Source organism: Arvicola amphibius, chromosome 4 (genome assembly GCF_903992535.2).
Source record: "Arvicola amphibius chromosome 4, mArvAmp1.2, whole genome shotgun sequence".
Lineage (NCBI taxonomy): Eukaryota > Metazoa > Chordata > Mammalia > Rodentia > Cricetidae > Arvicola > Arvicola amphibius.
Window position 1 is genome coordinate 105,321,850 of NC_052050.1, and position 20,937 is coordinate 105,342,786.

A 20,937-nucleotide genomic window follows, 5' to 3' on the forward strand; every position below is an offset into this window, starting at 1 on the left:
CCCAGGGAGGGGCGGCCAGTCAGGCACTGTTGTAGGTTCCATCCCCAACCTTGAAAAATTAAAAAGGGTCTGCAGTCAGCTCATACTGTCTGGAAGGGTCAGCACTGGAGCGGTGACCTCTGTACCCTGCCCCTCTTGGGGCTCAAGGCCAGTTGCCTTGCCTGCACCATCAGACATGCAAAAAACAAAAAAACAAAAAAAAAACAACAAAAAAAAAACGCACCCAGAACTCCTTGGGACCTCTCTCAGCTGGGACCTCTCACCTATTGGGTCGCAAGGGCAGCCCTGCTGAGGGTGGAGTCATGGTGCCCTGGCCGGCCCAGCCCACTCCCAGCATCTTTCAGGACCAAAGCTGGCTCTGGGGACCCAACTCCTCTCCTCTTTGCCTTTTGTTTTAAAAAGTGAATTGGGTTGACACTGTTGGTGGTGCAGGTGACAGGGAGGGTCCCCTGTACCCCAGAAGGTTCCTGACCCCAACCCCTGCCGTGCAGCCCAGGGAACCCCTCCATTAGCCTTTCTTCGCATGTGACTGCAGATGTGGAATCTGAGAGTTGTTTGGTTTTTTCGTTTCCTGTCTTTTTGGGAGGGTTTTTTAGGTCCACCCCTTTTAGTCCAGCATCTTCCAAGAAACCCTCATTCCTCAGTCAATCCGTGACTTAGGACGTGTGTTCAAAACACCCGGGGAGTGTTCATGAGTGCATGGCGTTGAGATGTTTTGCACTATTCTGACTTTTTGGTCTCTGTAAAAAATATTTTATTAACATTAAAAAAAAAGAAAGAAAGAAAAAGCACAGTGCCTCAAGGTCTGGCTGGCTTGTGCTTCCTTTGACAAAACCTCAGTGGGCCCAGGAAAAGGTGCAGGTGCTTGCTGCCAAGCCTGGGGACCCACACCGCGGAGACTGGGAAACTGGCCTTTGACCCCCACTGTATCACAGCACACATGCTGTCCCCACCCACACACTAAAAACAAAACAAAAGCTGGGGACCAACACAGTCAGGAGACCAGGTTGCAGCTGAACTGAAGACACTTTTCTTGTCTTTTCTTGTTCAGCAAGTATACCCATAGCACCCCAAAGAAACCAAGGCTCAGGGGCCCAGGGACAGCTGATGTCTGCTGTGCATATTTCCAGCAGGGTGGCAGCAGTCCTGGCTGAGAACACGGCCAGTGTCTATTTAGGCTCTACTGTCACATACGGTCTATGTGAGCTTACAGAGTGTAGGGAGCGTGCCCCCAGGCCACAACCCTAGACCCAGGAAGTCCTAGCAGGGGTGTCTGTCCTGTCTCTAGCTGTCAGTCCATCCAGCCTAAAGTGATCTCTACTCAGAGTTGACAACAGCGATGCCCACGTATTTAGGGCGGGTCCCTAGGCAGGTGGGCTGGGCTGGGCAGTCGGCTGTCAGGCTCCGTGGGGCCTTGAGCTCTCCAAGTTGCTTTAGCTGTTTGGTCACAGGAACTAGGACCAGCAGCCCAGTCTCCCTGTCCCAGGGTCCACAGCATCTGCTCAGTCGCCTCCTGGTGGGCTCCTTCCATGAACATGGCATCTGTTTCCTTGGGAACAGACTGATGGCCCCCCACAGCATCTTGGAGAATCTACCAGCCACTCCCAGGATGCTTTATGGGGTGGGGGACATGGATCCCCAGTATGTCTTGACCCACATTCCCTTAAGTGCTTGGGAGTCTGCACAACATGTACCTTGAAGAACCCTGTCCCCCCCCCCCCCCAAAAAAATCTTGACAGGGACTCGGGGCAGCACGACCACAAGCTTCAGCCAAAACCAACCAGGAGTATTTAATACAACCGTGAGCAAGTTACCAAGATCTGAGCGGGCAGTCATCCCCTAGAGCGAGACCTTCTGCCTGCTGACATCCGATCTGGCTTTGAAGGCACAGTGACCCCTGGCCCTGCAAGGAAACATAATGCCAAGGCAAAAAGGAACACCCCGATGCAGCTGGGTCACTTCAAGGCCCCAAACACACAAGAGCAAGCAGGGGACACCTGAGACACAAGGGCAGGGAGAAGCTATGGAAGCCAGGGTGAGCAAGGGAGCCCCAGACCAGCCTCCAGGGGGGCTGGCAAGGCCACCAGTACCCTGAAACCCAGCAGTCAAGTGTAAGGAGAGCAGCGTCTCTCTGGACAAGGGGAATATGCTGTCCTCTCACAGACAGGCTGGGAGTCCTCAAGGCCTGGCACGCCGTAGGCGCTCAATAAAGGCCTGGGACACCGTAGCCGTAGGAGCTCAATAAAGGCCTGTTACACAAAGACATTTCTGTCTGCTCTGTACTTGCACTTAGCACGTCAGCCCACGGAAGGGGTGAGCACCAATGGGACCACCATCCCCAGCACCCAATGGGCGACACACAGCAGGTATTCAACTCGGTGTTGCCCAAGACCTGTCAACAGGTGCCTGGCACATCGACTTCTCTTATTTCAGTATTCCTAGGGCTAAGAATGGTGCCCAACACACAGTATGTCCTCAATAAAGATTTTAAAATATGTATCCCTAATATCTGACTCGGTCTGATCAATAACTACCCGATGTTCAAATCAATCCCTGATGCAGGAAGCGCTATGCCTGTTCACTGCTCTAACAAACCTTCCTTCACGGTGGACACTACGGAGCGACAGACAACCTCCCAGTGCCCAGCCCCATTCCTGGCATGCAGTGAGCATTCCATTAATACTGTCAGTGTGTGAGTGACTGCTGAGCAGGAGACTGAAGCCGTCTGCTACAGAGTCCTCTACGGTCTGCCTGGGTGGCCCTGTGACCCCAGGCAAGTGCAGGAAGGCTAGGTCCGGGCAGTCACTCTGGCTTTTTTTTTTTTTTTTTTTTGTTTTTCGAGACAGGGTTTCTCTGTAGCTTTAGAGCCTGTCCTGGAACTAGCTCTTGTAGACCAGGCTGGTCTCGAACTCACAGAGATCCGCCTGCCTCTGCCTCCCGAGTGCTGGGATTAAAGGCGTGCACCACCGCCGCCCGGCTTCACTCTGGCTTTTTGCCAGCTGCCTCAGAGTTCGTCACGAGCAGCGCTGTCCAGCGGGGATTGCAGCACATCAGAGTTCTTGGCCTCGCGGCTCAGCGCCTGCTGCTCTCGCATCTTCTGGGACTTGGCTCGGTCCCAGTCGGTCTTAACCTGCTCGTTATTCCACACAACTGAGGTCTCTGTGTCGCTCACGTAGCCGTCGTCCCCCGTGTAGTGTGTAGGGTAGACGAGGAGTGGCTCCACAGAGAAGGCGCGCAGGTCACGGGGAGAGAAGTGAGTCTTATATTCTGATCTAGGAGAGACAGGAGGCACATGGGGATATGGAGACCCTCCTTCGAGTGCACTAGGACTTGTCCCGCCACCCCCGGCTCTGATCTCCCAGGACTCAGATTGCAGTCTGCCACCCCACCCCCAAGCAGCTCTTCACAGCCCCTTACACCGGGTGCTTGTCAAACATGACGGGCAGGAACTCGTCAACCGGCAGCATTTTGGCCAGCGGCTTGGCTCCAAGCAGTTTGCGCGCGCCCTGCAGGGAGATCACGTAGGCGAGCGTCCAGTAGGAGTAGTCAGCCTCCACCAGGTTCCTCACGCGGGCCACGGCCTTTTCTGGCTGCTCCACCTGCATGCGCTTCCGGCCCACGTATCTGGGGTGAAGAACCAGAGACCCGTCACTCGCCTCCACCCCCACCTGCCAGAGAATACCACCCGACATCAGGGACAGGGCTGGGCCCAAGTCAACCCAGCAGGTCCTCCAGGCTCCAGATCTGCTCTATCCCTAAGACCCAGGCCGACGCCCATCTTGGCCCCTCCCACCAACCCCACTCACATGAGGTCCCAGTCCAAGCCCTCGCGCTCCACATCCCGCATGAGGTTCATCAGGCGTCTCTTGAAGAAGATCTCAAAACGCAGATCATCCTCAAACACGAGGGATTTCTGCAGTCCCCGGTCGACCACCTGAAGGAAGGGGCTCTGCCAAGTCACAAAGACCCGTCCACATCCAGCTGTGTACCCACCATGGCTCTCTTCTCCCCCTTGCCTGGGCTCTTCTGCCCTAGGACCTTTGCCTGTGTTTTGCTTGGGATACCAAGAAGCCTTCCTCCCGGCAACAACAGGCAGGCTCCTCTCACCCTTCCTCCTTGGTCTAGGGTGCCCCTGGTCTAGAAGGCTTCACCATCATCCAGTGGAGCTAAGAGACTGTTGTGAGGAACTTCAGGAAGGAAGGACAGCCCATGTAAGAACCCATTACTTTGGGCATCCAGGTGTCCTTTTTCTTGTTCCTCATCATCTGGAGTCAACGCCCCACCTATCCAGCCTCCAATTTGCAGGTTAAAAATTTGGTTCTTGTGTGGTTTCAGCATCACCTGCTGTTCCCTAATGCGTAGCCCAGCGACACTATGGCCAAAGGTCATCACATGTAAAGACACAGAGCAGAGTCAGGTTGGGGCGCAAGGTCTCACTTGGGGATCACAGCCCCAGGCCTCATTCTCTGTAATGAAAGGGCAGTAGCTGCCCCACTCAGAAGAACCATGGCCAACGTAAAGACAGTTTATGGGACAGACACCAAAATTCAGCCACAGGGCCTGCTGCTGGCTGCTGGAGGCATGAGGACCACAGTCCTCCCTGGGCCTCTGAGGCTGACTAAGCTGTGAGGAGACCAAGGACCGTGGCCAGCCCCTTACCCACACCTACCTCCCTCCAGATGTTGTAGTGGCTGAGGAAGCAGCCCAGCTCTCCCTTGGTGAGGGGTCGCCCATGGTAGGGGTCCCGGTAGCCAGGCAGCATCTGGATACCCAGGGCCTCCACCTGGCTGGTGTTCATGGCTCTGGAGGGGTTCAGGGGGAGGAGGATGGAGAACAGGGTGAGGAAGAAAGAAAAAGCTGTCTACTGATCAACCTCTGGGTCCAAGCCCAGACCCCACTCGGCTTTGTTCAAGAGCATGGCAGCCTGTCTGCGGATGAGACACCTTCCTGCCTTCTTGGCTGCACCGAGGATCTGCCAGAGTTGACTACATCCCCCTTATATGTACAAACTTGAACGTATGCATACACACACACGCACGCACACACATCACACATGCACGCGAACACACACACGCATGCACACATGCATACACATGCACACACGCACACACACACACACACACAAACACACGCACACACGGTTGAGCGCGTGCAGGACATACTTGCCATCCACGGCCTCCACCAACTTGCAGTCGATCTCTTGCTCATGCAGGGCCCGCATCATGCGTTCTCGCCGGTCCCGCCTCCGCTTCAGGTTGATCATGAAGACCTGTGGTCACAGCCTCAGTGACCCCAGGTCAGTCAGCTGCCTCCCAACCCGGGGGTGGGGGGGAGCAGGGTGCCCAGCCCACCTCGTCGAAGCCCATCTTGTCTGCAGTCTTGCTGGGTGCTGAGATGAACCGGGAGAGCTGCACTGGCGGGTGCTTCACTAACAGGAAGAAAACAGGGTCGCTGGGGTCCTAGGGCCCCATGCCCTCCAAACTCCCATCAGTTGTTGGCACCAGATCCCAAGGGGCCCAGGACCTTCACCCATGCCACATTCCTAAGATGCCCAAATCAACTTAGACCTCAACTATGACCCCAGGGGCAGCCTCCGGGCCTCTGGCTGGTCAGGCCTTGGATTTGACGCTGTCCCTGCTCTAACTCCATCTCTAACATCCTGGGAGGAGTGTGGGGTCTGTCCACTCACAGTGCACAGTGCAGAGCTTAGTATACAAAAGGCGCTCAACAGCTACTGCAGAATTATCCCAGTAGCAGCCCTGCTCTCCTCAGCTTCTCAGAATCGCAGTGAGGCTCATGCTGGCTGCTGTCACTCCAAATGTGTCCCCCAAATGCTACATGGTACAGCGTCCCTTCTGACTCCAGTGCAAACAGGATCAGTCTGGCCTGCAACTTGCTGTCCCTTGGCCTGGGACTCAGCCTCCAGGGCCACACACACACCATGCCAGGACTGCCACCCAGCAGCACCCACTCACCCATGACCTCCAGCTGCACATGCATGAAGCTCTCTGCCTCGTCCTGCAGGCTGCTGTGCGCACGCAGAGGCACGGGCAGGAAGCCGTACACCTCCTTATTGCACACGTACATCTGCACCTCTAGTGTGGGGACAAGAAAGAAGTCAGGGTGGTACCTGTCCATCACCCCAGTGCTCAGGACGAAGACAGGGATGGGGAGCTGCAGACCAGCCTGGGCTACGCTGTGAGGCCTCGACACAAGCAAAAGGTCACTATGCTTCGTTTCAGATTTCGGTCATTCTTCGAAAACGTAAAAACTGATTTTGGTTTGTGAGTGTTCAAAAGTGACATGAAGCCCTCATCAGTCAGCGCCACAGGGCTCACGAGAAAGGCTGGCCTGGAACACACAGAGATCCGCCTGCCTCTGCCTCCTGAGCACTGGGATTAAAGGTGTGCACCACGGTGCCTGAAGATCTGAGTTCCATCCCCAGACCCACAGTGGACAGAGAGAACCGATACCTGCAGGTCCTCCGACTTCCAAGTGTGCCGTGGTGATCACACACAAGTAACGGCAGTGCAGACTGCAGAGATCTCTGGTCTCCACAAATCCACTACAAGCGTGCTCACAATTGGGAGATGAAAATAGTAACTACGGGGCTGGAGAGATGGCTCAGCAGTTAAGAGCATTGCCTGCTTTTCCAAAGGTCCTGAGTTCAATTTCCAGCAACCACATGGTGGCTCACAACCATCTGTAATGAGGTCTGGTGCGCTCTTCTGGACTATAGGCATACATGCAGACAGAATATTGTATACATAATGAATAAATGTTTTTTTTAAAAAAAGAAAAAGAAAATAGTAACTGTACATGTCTATTTTTCTGATGTTTGGTATGGGATCTCACTGTGTGTGACATAGTAGTATAATATTTGTGTTTTAATAAATAAAGCTTGCTTGAAGATCAATGCAAAGCAGCCAGACTAGCCAATCAGACAGTGGTGGTGCACACCTTTAATCCCAGCAGCCACACTAATTAGCCATAGAAGCCGGGCAGTGGTGGTGCATGGCTTTAATCCCAGTACCTAGAGAGGAATATAAGACAGGAGGAGACAGCTCTCAGCTCAGTCTCAGTCTGAGGATTCGTGGAGGCAGGATAGCCCATTTTCAGTTTGAGATAGAGGTAAGAGCCAGTGGCTAGCTGTTTAGCTTCTCTGATCTGCTTGATCTTGAACCCCAGTATCTTTCTCTGGCCTTTTATTATTTGTGCTACAGTTGGAGCGTCCAATGTTTGGGGGATGAATTCACAAAAAAGCTGTTTGCCTATGCTTACGGCTGCCGGCAGAGGCCGGAGCCACACGCGGCCAGAGTCACTGCCCTACTGGCTAGGTTTTTCTTATTTCTCTCCCGGCGGGCTCTCCCTGAACCCCCTTGTCAGGCTGCTGCCCTGAGATGCAGTCAGACTTTTACTGTTCTCCGCAACAGCAATGAACCTCACATCTTCATCAACGTCGCTAGATTTGGTGAGACAACTGGGAAGTCTGAAAGGGAGGAAATTGTTAAAAGAGAGTCCTTTCCCATATTAAAAATGCAAATGGGAAACATGATTACACTGGAGGGATTTATGTCTCTGTATGATAATATGCTAGACATCTTGAAAATGGAAGGATTAAATGAGAGGATATCTAATGTAGATGGGATTTATTAATGTCAATTGTAAACATTATCAGCTTTATCATCTTTGTTTTATCATTAAAAAAGTTATTTAATCTCAGTGCTAAGATGCAGACCTTAAAAAAACCTAATAAGACAGATGACAGAGAGATTCATACCCAGACAGAAGAACTTAATGGAGAGCCTATTTCAGCACTGCATTGTAAGATTAGAGAGGGACAGCTAAGGGTTTCAGACAAACAACCTTAATACATCCAGTGACCTTACAGGAATTGCCAAATGGTAGAGACTCTGTAATAGAATTATCCCTAATAACTGGATAGATTTGGTTAAAGGTATTTTAAAGCCTGGTCCACAATTACAATGGAGTACCTGGTTCAAAGAATAGCTAAGATTTGAACAACAGAGTAAAGCTAGAGGTTGGGAAATCTCCCAAGATCAAATGCCTGGAGAAGGAAATTATGTTGCTGTAGATAGAAAGGCAGTCTCTATATGATGGTCACATCCTGTCTCTACGACATGCAGAAGTTTTGAATGCTTGGACAGAACCTGGGAACAACCTAAATGCCCTCAATTGAAGAATGGATAAGGAAAATGTGGCACATTTACACAATGGAGTACTACACAGCAGAAAAAAATAACGACAGCTTGAATTTTGCAGGCAAATGGATGGAGCTAGAAAACATCATTTTGAGTGAGGTAATCTAGACACAGACAATTATCACATGTACTCACTCATAGGTGGTTTTTAAACATAAAGCAAAGAAAGCCAGCCTACAAACCACAATCCCAGAGAACTTAGATAACAATGCGGACACTAAGAGACTTACATAGATCTAATCTACATGGGAAGTAGAAAGTAGAAAAAGACAAGATCTCCTGAGTAAATTGGGAGCATGGGGACCTTGGGGGAGGATTGAAGGGAGGGGAGAGGCAGGGAGGGGAGCAGAGAAAAATGTAGAGCTCAATAAATATCAATAAAAAAGATAAAAAGGTAGATTATTAAATCTACTTTTTAAAAGCAACTACTAGTTTTAAATGTTTTACATTAGATTGGACTTTTATATATTGTGTACAAATTTTGTATATTGATACAAATTTGAGATTAATTTTGTTAGAATATATTGTGCATACATTTCTACTCTTGTTTCAGGTTACTGTACCTATACAACTCATTTAACAATAATGCAAATTTCTAGTCCTTGAAAATTATCATTACCAACTGTTTAGGATAATAAGGAAATGTAGGTTAGTAGTTAATTACCTATTATAATAGAACTTGTAGTCACATTAGGTATGTTTTCAAAGTCAAACAAAGATTTTAAATAAACAGATCATCTTCAAACACTTCATAGATCTACAGAATATAGCATTTAAGATGTTTCAATAACATAATTCTTTTTTTAATGACAATGAGACATGTCTGCTCCTGGCAGCACCAATCAGTCTAACTCAGAAAAGATAAATGGGCACTGAAGAAACTCCACATGGAGCTTACTTTGTGGCAAAAGGGAGCCACTAGGCAAGAAAATGCCCTTCCCTCAACTGCTGACAGTATACGTCCTAACTGGACAAGCAGGACACAAAAGAAACATTGTCGGGCTGGAGAGATGGCTCAGAGGTTAAGAGCACTGACTGCTCTTCCAGAGGTCCTGAGTTCAATTCCCAGCAACCACATGGTGGCTCACAACCATCTGTAATGAGATCTGGTGCCCTCTACTGGCCTGCAAGTATACATGCAAGCAGAACATTGTATATGTTAAAAATAAATAAATCTTTTTTTAAAAAAAAAAAAAAACATTGTCAAGACAAGGAGGGACAGCCCTTCAGAATATTCTGTTTCACAGAAAAGTCTGTCAGATATGCTAGGCCTGTGGGCCTAAGATGGATGCCCCAACATTACAGTGGCTGTCCAGGCAGTCAGCTGCTTCTGTCATTTCTCACATTTTTTGGAAGTCGCTTGCTCACACTTCCTGCTTACTCAGTTAATATTTCCTTCTTGGGTCTCCGAGGGGTTAAAGATTAGTTATAGTTATAGTTTACCAGATGCAGAAACCAAGTTATGATAGAAAATAAATTAGGCACAAGACTTTGGACTCACCAAGATAGGATAGATATAGACTATTTTCTCTGAATTTATCAAATATAAATGGACTACACATTGTCAATGTATTTATTGCCTGTATATATTGTATATAGTTATTGTACTTATTGTATATAGTTTTTCTTATGTTAGTTATAGCCTTCTTTTTTATTTTAGATAGTGATATGTTAATTGTGTTTTAATAACTAAGGCTTGCCTGAAGGTCAGTGCAAAGCAGCCAGACTAGCCAGCCACACAGGCAGGTGGTGGTGCACGCCTTTAACCCTAGCACTAGAGAGGAATATAAAGTGGGAGGAGACAGGTCTCAGCTCAGTCTCAGCCTGAGGACTGTGAAGGTAGGGTTTATTCTTTGGACTTGCTCAGTATAGAACCCACACAACCACTGGGCTTCAGGCCTCACTCACCTGCCTGTTTGCAGGAGAAGGCGAAGACAATGATGTCGTCAAAAGACCAGGTGTAGTCAGGGTGCGGCGGATAGAAGGCAAGGCTCCTGGACGCCGCCTTCCGCAGGTCGATGAGAAAGGTAGAGTGCACCATGGGAACAGCGAAGCAGCCTCTGCGGTCTCGCTTCCGGATGGGGATGTAGGCAGGGGTGCGCTTGTAGTAGCCCTGCAGGGGGTGGAGGGTGGTGGATGTAGGCAGGGGTGCGGCTTGCAGTAGCCCTGCAGGGCAGGGTGGTCAGGAGGCACTGAGCCCACAGCTGAGTGCACACTCTCAGACCTGCACTCAGCCACAGCAGGCCTCCCAAGCGTCCTGAAGTGGATATGGCTGGGTCCATTAGAATCGCTCCCCAGTTGCCCAAGGCTGTTGGAACACCAGGTTCAAGCCATGCCTGCAGGCCACTCCTGGAACTGCCACTTCCTAGCTGTCACCAAGTGAATTTGGGCTCCTGTTTCTGCCTCTGTCTGGGGTTACCCTGGTGGTATCCCGCAAAGGCTCAGCCTGTCTGCCCCGCCCCCACCTACCTGTGACGTCATCCCACACCAGAAGTTGGAGTAGGCTGCACGGGAATCCAGCATCGGGGCCACCACTGTCTTGTTCTCAGCAATGAGGAGACTCAGGGTGTCAGGGTTGGTGATCAAGTTGTCACTGTCCACAAACTGCAAAAGGTTCCCCAGCTGTTAGCACGACCGGACTCAGTGGAGGTGTGGACATCCCGGGGAGCTCAGTGATAAAGTGCACTGGCTGCTCCTCCGGAAAACCGGGTTTGGTTCCCAGCACCTGCATGGTGACTCACAACTGTCTGTAACTCTAGTTCCAGGGGATCTGATGCCCTATTTTGGCCTTCAGAGCACCAAGAAGGTATGTGGTACACAGACACACATGCAGGCAAAACATTCATTTATACAAATAAAGAAAAATAATAGAAAGAACTGAGTTGTGAGACTGGGCATGGCTTGTGTGGCCACAATTGTTACACACACACAGTGTCCGGGCTGCACACACACACACACACACACAGTGTCTGGGTTGCACACACACAGTGCCGGGGCTGCATACACAGTGTCTGGGCTACACACACACACACACACACACACAGTGCCCGGGCTGCACATACACACACACACACAGTGCCCGGGCTGCACACACACACACACACACACACACACACATATACACACATACACAGTGCCCAGGCTGCACACACACAGTGCCCGGGCTGCACACACACACACACACACACACACACACAGGGCCTGGGCTGCACACACACAGTGCCCGGGCTGCACACACACACACACACACACACACACACAGCCTGGGCTACACACACACAGTGCCCGGGCTGCACACACACACACACACACACACACACACACACACAGGGCCTGGGCTGCACACACACACACACACGCGCGCACACACAGTGTCTGGGCTGCACACACACACACGGCCTGGTCTGCACACACACAGTGTTTGGGCTGCTGCACACATACACACACACAGGGCCTGGGCTGCACACACACACACACACACACACACATGCAGCCTGGGCTGCACACACACAGGGCCTGGGCTGCACACACACAGTGCCCGGGCTGCATACCAGCTCCGGGAGGATGTGGTGTCTTCTGTGCAGAGATCCCAGAACCGTGGACATGAGACAGGAGTTGTACCAGTGGGTTCCAGCTTTGCTGAAACTGACTCAGGGAATAACACAAATAATTACTTCTTTTATTATTTAAAAATAGAACCCTGGCCATTAGGGCTGGGGGTGTGGCTCCCCCACAGCGCACTGCAATGCCAGAGGCAGCCCCACACTTCATTACAAATATCCCAACTCCAGCCCCCCCCCCATTTAAGACTCAGCCTGCATCGGGGACTGACCTGGCCTTTTTCTAGGGTTCAGCCACAGATCCACCTTCTGTTGCCCCCATGAAACTGCTACCTGCACCTCAGGACCACTCAGCACCAGGCTCCATGGTGCGTCCCCAGCCGGGGAGACAGCAGCCCCTGGGGAGCTATGGGGCCAAGTGCTAGTCCCACCTAAACCCCAGCAAATACTGGAATCTTGTGTGAGCCAGGGCAGCTTGGTGGCACACCCAAAAGTTAAAGAAAGACAAATCTAACTTTCCATCCTGGGAGATGAACCCCAAAGATTGGAAGGCATGGGTTCAAACATGGCACCCACCACAGGAGCCAAAAAAATCAGATACACACAATGCCCCAGCAGAGGCATCTGCGTGGAGGCCATGATTTGGAATATTGCTTGATCACCAAACAACAGACACACAAATTCTCATTGATATGAGGCTGATCTTTTTGTACACTGTGTGAAGATACATCTGTCTGGCCTCACCTACCTCAGGCACCTTTTCATTGGTTTAGTAAAGAGCTGAATGACCAATGGCTGGGCAGGGAGGACAGGCAGGACTTCCAGGCAGACAGGAACTCTAGGACAGACTCTGAGGCAAAAGATTCACCAGCCAGAAGATGCGGGGTACTGAGAGGCAGCGAGCCAGGTGGCAGAATGGAGATTAATAATAAAAAGTTACATAAAAAAAATTAGGGCTGGAGAGATGGCTCAGTGGATAAGAGCACTGGCTGCTCTTCCAGAGGACCCGAGTTCAGTTCCCAGCACCCACATGGTGCTCACATCTGTCTGCAACTCCAGTTCCAAGGGATCCAGCTCTCACACCAATGAACATAAAATAAAATTAAATAAATAAAAGGAAAATGAAAGCACCCAGTGTGCCGAGATTCCGCAGTGCTGGCGCTGGGCTTTGCACCACCTCTGGTGGTGGCTACCTTTTGCTGGACTCTTCTCGGATTTCCTCCAGAAGAATTCAGAGCCTTTGAAAGCATAGTTATGAGAGGATGTGGGAAAGCAAGAGGTCTCCTGACTCAGAACTGCTTGGGGGGAAGGGTCCCCCCTTCCCCTAGTCAGGGTTTCTCTATAGCTTTGGACCCTGTCCTGGAACCAGCTCACTAGACCAGGCTGACCTCAAATTCAAAGATCCACCTGCCTCTGCCTCCCGAGTGCTGGGATTTTTTTTTTTAAGTTTTATTTATTTATTTTTATGTGTATTGGTGTTTGGCCTGCATGTATATCTGTGTGAGGGTGTTATATCTTGGAGTTACAGACAGTTGTGAACTGCCATGTGGGTAGTGGGAATTGAACCCAGGTCCTTTGGAAGAATAGCCAGTGCTCTTAACCGCTGAGCCAGCTCTCCAGCTGAGTGCTGGGATTAAAGTCGTGCCACTACCGCCTGGCTCAGATGAGAGGTTTCGGTTCATAGAAATCGACTCGCTAAGAGGTGTAAACTGTGTAACAATAAAAAAGCCAGAAGCTGGTTCCCTGCTGTTTGGCTAAACCTGAAATCCATCCTGGAGACCCTTTACTTCCACAGACCCGGAAGTAAACTCACACTCCAGTTCTGTGCTCCAAAGTTCCCAGTACCAAAAGTACCTTTCCATAGAGAGCTTCCAGTCAGCCGTCACAGTGACCTCCTGGGAACCGTCAAAAGAGCCAACCTCAAACCACAGAAGCCAAAAGCAGGGAAGGTCACCCTGTCTATTGGGGGGGGGGGGGAGGCGCTACAAAAGGACCCACAAAGTTCCAGGAGCTTCTAGTAGCCTCCTGTTAGATCTCAAGCCTGGGACAGACTGAACATATCAAAGCAGACCTGGCTGTCAGGTTTTCCCAGCATCCCTCAGTTACAGAGTATGGCGGCCATATCCCACCCTCTGCCCAGCTCTGTTTGGTCAGGTTCTGGACTCTCCCAGAAGTCCCTGTTCCTGCCTCTAGCTGCGCTCTCCCAAAATCTACAATAAACCCTCTCTTCCACCATACCTAGGAGCATGCATGTCCTTTCTTGTCCTTTTTATTTCTTATTTTTCATTCACTCTGGATCGGCTCCAGGTCCATCGTTTCTGTAAGATGGGCCAAGGAGCTGGGTCCACCTTCCCCTTTCTAGAGTCTTTGTCTTCCTTCCCCACAGGCCTCCCGCACCCCAGGCATCCGGGATGACATCATCGGTGGCCCTCTGGCCAAGGCTGACTATCTGAGTTCATCCCCGAGACTCACAAGAAGGAAGGAGACAGCAGACTCCCCAAAATTGCCCTCCAGTCCCCACAAGGTTATGACAACATGTGACCACCCACAAATAAATAAACATAATCAATAAAGCAAAACAGCAGGGGCGGGAGAGATGGCTCAGAGCACCGACTCCTCCAGGGATCCTGAGTTCAATTCCCAGTACCTACATGGTGGCTCACAACCATCTATAATGAAATCTGGTGCCCTCTTCTGGCGTGCAGGGATTCATGCAGGCAGAACACTATATATAATAAATAAATAAATCTTTAAAAAAAAACCCAAAACAACCCTACAGCCACAGAAGAGGGGCGGGGCTTCAGAAAACCGCCAATCAGAGCACAGCCTTGCCCTGCTCACAGACTCTATGGTTCCCCATTGGCCTCCTACTTTACATTCAGACTGAGTACCTCCTAGGGTGCCGGCTGGAGACTAGGGGGTCAGACAAGGCCACAGGAGCTCTGACCTCCCTTCTCTGCTTAACCTATGAAGACAGGTTCCCTGTAGACGAATAAGGACAGGCCGGAGCGCCTCAGGTTCGGGTTCACCTCAGCCACAACACAGGAAAACAGCGCAGGGTAATATGGGGGGCTCACGCCAGTATCTTAGCACCTGGGAGGCTGCAGTTCTAGGCACACCATCGCTACACAGCAACGACTTGCAGCAAGACCCAAACAGCAAACAGAACAGACAAGACCCTGGAATCCAACTGCAGTCACTCTCAGGGCTGCAAGCCAGACTTCGTGGCCGCCCCATGCCCAAATCCACGCCAGACCTCGTGGCTGTCATGTGTCTGAATCTACCCAGTGAACAGAGAGGCCCCAGACGGCTCAGGACAGGGGACAGTGACCCATGGACACACAGTCTGATGTTGTGTACACATACACTCACACATTTCACTGGGCACCAAAGAGCTGGCTCGGCAGTTACGGCCCTGGCTGCTCTCACATAGGACCCAGGTCCAATCTGTAACTCCAGTTCTGGGGGAGATGACACCCTTTACTGATCTCTATAGGCACCAGGCACACGTGTGCTGCACAGACAGACATGCAGGCAAAACACCCATAAACACAAAATAAAAATAAATTAACCTAGCAGGGGGCAGTGGTACACTTTAATCCCAGCACTCAGGAGGCAGAGGCAGGGGGACCTCTGAGTTTTAGCCCAACCTGGTCTACAGAGGAAGCTCCAGAACACCAAGGGCTGCTCTCAAAAGAAACCCTGTCTCAAAAAAACCAAATAAATTTTTTAAAAAAAGTGCTTGAGAGGGCGCATTTGAGTGCAGTGCCCACACAGGCCAGAAGGAAGCGCCAAATCCCCCAGGCCCCGAGGTTACCGGGAGCTGATCCTGGGAGCTGCAGCCAGTGTTCCACAGCCACTGAACCCTCCAGCCCCAGATGCTTCCTCCTCACAGGCAGGGGAAGTCGGGGAAGAGGAAGTCAGGCCCCAACTACCACTTCGCACTCACATGCCCCTAGCTCGTGACCCTTGGGGGATACACAGTGAGTCAAAAAAGGTCAATCTCCAGGACCGGCAGGCGGTGGGAGAGAGCCACTCCTGAAAGCTGACCTCTGTCTCACATACCCTCACATGCCAATAAATAATGTTATTTTCAAACATCTATTTAAAAAATACAACGCAGTGCCCAACCAAGGGGATACAAAGCCTACTTGCTCTTTCTGGGGGGCCTCAAGTACCCACTGAGTTATAGCCACAGCCCCCTCCCCTCTTTATTTTGTTTATTTATTTGAGACAAAGTTTTTTGTGTAACCCCATGGGGTAACTCCTGGTTCCTGCATCTCCAGCGTCTCTCACCCAGAAACTTACCATGATGTAATCAGCCCACATATCCCGAGCCGACTTGAGAGCCGCCTGGCGCAACTTCATGACATGTTCGTAGCGGGAGTCAGACCAGTGTTTGGGGCCCTCTTCATCTGGGTAGGAACTAAGGGAGTAACTGTGATTTAAGGATCACGGCACTATGGGCACACAGCGAGCACCCAGTCATAGACAACTTCACAGAAGATAAGGCACACAGGAGACCTGAAGGCCTCCAAGTGGAGCGTGGAGGAAGAAGGGTGCAGGGCACAGGGTCCTGGCTATCAGCCCAGCATGTGCGAGGGTCCAGAGGCATAGACATAGCAGGCAAGCTGCGGCCCAAGGAAAGCTCGGCATGACAGGGGCACCCCAGGGCCATCAAGGTGCCTCTGGGCACAAAAGGAGTAAGAGAGCCCTGGCAGGTCACCAGATGCAATCCCACAGGCTAGCGTGCAGGGGGTGGGCATCTGTGATTCCAGCACTTAGGAGACTGAGGCAGGAGGATGGATGGCAAGTTCGAGGGCAGAGGGAGGCTCATGAAGTTAGAGGAGTATGTGCCGGCAACACCCTGAGGCAGGAACACAACAGGTGGCCACCAGGCACGAAGGAATTCTTCAGTGGAGGTGTGACAGGCTGAGTCCAAGGCTGGACAATGGAGTGAAGGACAATGGGACAAAGGTTGGCTAAAGGATCAGGATCTGCCAGCAAAGCCCAGGGTGGGGACAGAACATGCTGACTTCCTACTCCAGTGAAGTTGGGAGGCTCACCTGGGCTCCTCCGCTGGTCGCCACTCCACAGAGTGGTACAAACCCTTCACAGCCACCAGCCACTCTCGGAGTATGGCTGAAGTGTTGTCCGTGTTGTGATCCGTAGCCACCCTGTGAGCACAAGTGGATGATGGGTCAGAGCAGTCGGGGAAACAACCGGATGGCGTGGGGGCTCCCCATGCTGGCTCAGTCCCCACCACCTGCAAAGCCCTGGATAAAGCACCCTCCCGCTCCGTGCCTACTGCCCATCAGAAACACGGCAGTGAGGATGATGGGCCCAGCTCACTACTGCACAGCTGAACAAGGCCTGCTAATTTGGAAAGCACATTGTAGTGCCACAAAGAAAAACTATGTAAAAGGACATTGAGTCAGGACGTCAGAAGCTGCCATGCCCCCTTGTGTGAAGGGTCCACTTCTTCCCACTGCCTTCAGGTCCCTTCAAGTCACACAGGGGTCTAACTGGATGTGGAAACCCGTTAAGTTTATTGACTTTGTTAGTCTGGAGCGATGGCCCGCGCCTGGGGCGCAAGATCTGGAAGCTGCTGGCGCTGCACAGTGAGCTGGAAGGGTCTGGAAACACTAGCCTGGCCCATTCTGAGAAGTCAGGGGTCCTAGAATCGCAGCTGTGACGGCTAGCAGCAACCCAGAACCTGGCGGGAGCGGGCAGCAGCTCGGGGTCCCAAAGTGCAATCGGGACGAAAGGCGGTACTTCGGTTACATAGCCCAAATCCCCAGGTGCATAACCCGAGTCCCTAGGTAGACCACCGAGTCCTCCTAAACCGAGGCTCAACCGAATCTCCGCAGTGCATAGCCGAGGCCCTGCGCACGGCGCCTGGGCCGGCCGCTCACCATAACGCGGTGCGCTCCCGTGGGTGGCGCAGCTGCTCCAGGGCGCCCAGCGTGGCCGGCAGCGCGGGCGCCGCGTTCCGCGCCAGCAGCGCGATGAGCACGCGCGGCGCCTGCAGAGGGGACTCTGGGCTCCAGCGCTCCTCGGGGAAGTAGCCGTCGGTGCCCCGCGGGCCACCCGGCGGCAGCGGCAGCAGCAGGAGCAGCGGCAGGAACCGCAGCCCGAGCAACCCGGGGAACGCCGCCATCGCGCCACGCGTCGCCTTTAAGGCGCTTTTCTGACGGTGGACCAGGGCCGCTCCTTAAAGGGGCCGGGGGGGAGGGGCTATCAGGTCCCTCCCTTGACTCTCTCCTTAAAGGGAGGGGGCGCTCTGGCCGGGCTGTGAGTCGTCGGAGAGCTCCAGTGACAAGGCCGCGCCTTTAAAAGTGAACGCAGCTTTCCCTCCGACAGTCCCCCGGCTCCCTTTCATGATGTCTGCCCGCAGGATGGCTCCGTAGCCCCGCCCCCAGCTCACACCTTAAAGGCGCAGAGGCGCTCTGTGACCGCGCCCTGGTAGTGTAGCCCATTTCTTGAGCCTTCTTAAATTGACTGTTCCTCTATACAGAGGCTCCTAATTAGGATCATGTCAACCTCAGTTTCCTCGGTTACGACATTTTCGTTTGTTTGTTGCTTCTGAATTACATTTTAAGGGACCAGCGAAATGGCTGAGTGGGTATGAGCGCTTGTTGCCACGCATGCCGCCCTGAGTTCTGGAAGGAGCCGACCACCCCCAACACTGTTGTCCTCTGGCCTCCGTAAGAGTGCCTCCTACCCTGTTTTATTTCTTTCATTTTCTGTGTACTAGTGTTTTGTCCACGTATATGTCTGTATACCACGGGCATGCATCAGATCGGCTAGAACTGGAGTTACAGGAGTTACAGGCGGGTGTGAGCCACCATGTGGCTCTGGGAATTGAACTCAGACCCTCTGGAAGAGCAACAAGCGGTCTTAACTGATGAGCCTTATTATCTCCAGGTCTCTAAATGTATTTTTTTACCTTCTTTTTTATTTTTGTGTGTTGGGAAGTGGATGTGGAAGTCAGTGCGTGTGTCGGAGGTGAACTTTTCATTCTTTTCACCATGTCCAGGAGACAGGGCGAAGCAAAGGGCTTAGCACCGGGACTTTACCAGCTGAGCCATCCCATCAGCCCATGTCTTCTGGTTCGTGAAACAGGGTGGAATTCAGAGTATAGCCCACGCTTTCTATAAATTTACAGTGTTACTATAAAGTATGTGCTAGCCTCCTGTGTTTTGGGGTGACCGCTACTCTGGTCCCTAGCCTCCCCAAGGAGCTGCAGAACTTGAAGACCCTGGGATCAACCAGCTGCCTCCAAACCCTGCCCCGCCCTCCAAAGGCTGTCTATCAAATGAGTCACTTCAGAGACTTCATAGGGCACGAAGCTGGAGCCAGAACCCAACGACTCCTGTTGTTGAGTGGGTTCTCTGGAAACCCTTACAGTTTTTCTTTTTGTTGTTTTGTTTCGTTTTTCAAGACAGGGTTTCTCAATGTAGCCTTGACCTGGATCTCACTATGTAGACCAGGCTGGCCTCAAACTCAAGAGATCCGCCTGCCTTTGCCTCTGAGTGCTGGGATTAAAGATGTGTGCCACCAAGGCCCGGTCCTTCCATGTTCTTGTTTTGTTTTTTGCCCTCACCCTTATGAGGAATAGTCTCATAATCATGCTAATATCATTTCTAAGTAGTAGCTCAGCCAGTGAGGCTGAGCTACCACTCAGACCAAGGTATCTTCAGCTGCGGAGATGGGTCCAGGGAAGCCTCCATTTAACTAAACAAAAATTATCTTTTCACCTAAAATCCCAACACTTGGGAAGCTGAGGCAGGGGAATCTCTGGGATTTTGAGGCCAGCCTTGGTTACAGCGTATCCAGACCCATTATCACAAAGAAACGTGTGGTACTCCCCATATAAGGTATGTGTTTGGGTTTTATGGAAAAAAATATTCCTTCTGAGGGGGAGGCAGGGCACGCTAACTTGGTCCATGTTGGGGCATATAGGTGTCAGTTTGAGTGCAAGGTTTGAAAGTTTTCATTAAAAAAAATAAAAAACCCACTCAATACCCTGTGAATTTCATGAAATCTCATACCAAGGAAGTAAAAGAACAGTAGGTCGCATCCTCTGGGAAGGACTTGGCTCTGGTAGCTAACAGTTGCTCTCAAAGGCGGCAGCAGGGCCCGTTCTCTCATCCGCCCTGTTTCCAGAATTAGTGTCTACCTGCTAGCCTGGGTCTCGGTGGGCGTCTGTAGCAGCCAGAGAGACGCAAGATGAGCAAGTTATATTAAAAGTTAAATGTCCTGGTGCTGCGGCTCGCGACCCACGCAGCTGGACTGCTTGGGTCTTCGGCTTCCTCGGGCCCTGCGTGAGGGGCGGGGGGAGCTGGACTGCTTGGGTCCCGGCTTCCTCCGGCCCTGCGCGGGGCAGTGGACGACACCGACTCTGGAACTGCCCAGAAGTAGCTGGGGAGCCCGCGACCCAGGGTAGCTGGGGTGTGGGCTGGCCTGGAAGGCACCCAGTGGGTCGGGCTGGGGGCGGGCCTTCGCTTGCGGCTGGCCAGTCAAACACACAGCCCTGGGCATTTTAAAACTCAAATCAGTCATCCACGCTATTAGAAATCAAACGATGATAAAATGGGGGCCAGTGAGGTGACTTAGCGACTGAAGGTATTTGACCCCAAGCCTGACCTGAGTTTGAGCCTTAAGACCCTCTTGATGAAAAGAAAAAACCCACTTCCAGAAGTTGTCCCCTGATGCCACACGCCCATGCATGTATGTACACACACACACCACCACCATCACCACCACCACCACCGCCCCAAATAAATTTAAAAAGAAGCTTTAAAAAATGTACAGATTTTTAGGCTGGGCGGTGGTGGCACATGCCTTTAATCCCAGCACTTGGAAGGCAGAGGCAGGTGAATCCCTGTGAGTCCTAGGCCAGCCTGGTCTACAAGAGCTAGTTCCAGGGACAGCTAGGACTGTTACACGGGGAAACCCTGTCTCAAAAGAAAAACCCTAAAAAGTACAGATTTTTAAAGTAAAAAATAATAAAAAATGAAATTAATGGGATTATATGTGTCAAACCAACAAGTTTTGGGTTTTTTAAATACAATATTATATTATGATAGCCCAGGCTAGCTCAGAACTTGAGTGTAAACATTCTAGCAGGAACACACAGTCTATGATGCTTT

The 20,937-nt window shown here is 51.5% G+C and overlaps 1 protein-coding gene across 4 annotated transcripts; it reads right to left on the reverse strand.

Annotated features, from left to right (window-relative positions):
* Nucleotides 1–1,765: 1,765 nt before the first annotated feature.
* Nucleotides 1,766–18,034, reverse strand: Colgalt1 (collagen beta(1-O)galactosyltransferase 1). Of its 4 annotated transcripts, none has more exons than XM_038327656.1 (12): nt 17,698–18,034; nt 16,849–16,959; nt 16,091–16,220; nt 10,692–10,826; nt 10,131–10,335; nt 5,976–6,095; nt 5,352–5,428; nt 5,163–5,269; nt 4,670–4,802; nt 3,807–3,949; nt 3,418–3,624; nt 1,766–3,272 (listed from the first exon to the last, which is right to left on the reverse strand). In XM_038327656.1, the coding sequence occupies exons 1-12, from the start codon at nt 17,940–17,942 to the stop codon at nt 3,005–3,007; spliced, it is 1,881 nt and encodes a 626-aa protein (XP_038183584.1). In that variant the 5' UTR covers nt 17,943–18,034; the 3' UTR covers nt 1,766–3,004. The 4 variants fall into 4 exon arrangements, with proteins under 4 accessions (XP_038183584.1, XP_038183585.1, XP_038183586.1 ...); XM_038327657.1 differs by having other exon boundaries at nt 16,091–16,208; nt 17,698–18,026; XM_038327658.1 differs by having other exon boundaries at nt 3,807–3,934; nt 17,698–18,021.
* Between the last annotated feature and the right edge of the window lie 2,903 nt (nt 18,035–20,937).

Excerpts from the sequence above, each read along its gene's own strand:
- Colgalt1 (XM_038327656.1), bottom strand. The coding sequence starts at position 17,942 with ATGGCGGCGTTCCCCGGGTTGCTCGGGCTGCGGTTCCTGCCGCTGCTC. Across the intron at positions 6,096-10,130 it reads CTTCTCCTGCAAACAGGCAG|AGGTGCAGATGTACGTGTGC; the intron begins GTGAGTGAGGCC and ends TCCCCACACTAG. Across the intron at positions 3,625-3,806 it reads GGCTTGGACTGGGACCTCAT|ATACGTGGGCCGGAAGCGCA; the intron begins GTGAGTGGGGTT and ends TCTTCACCCCAG.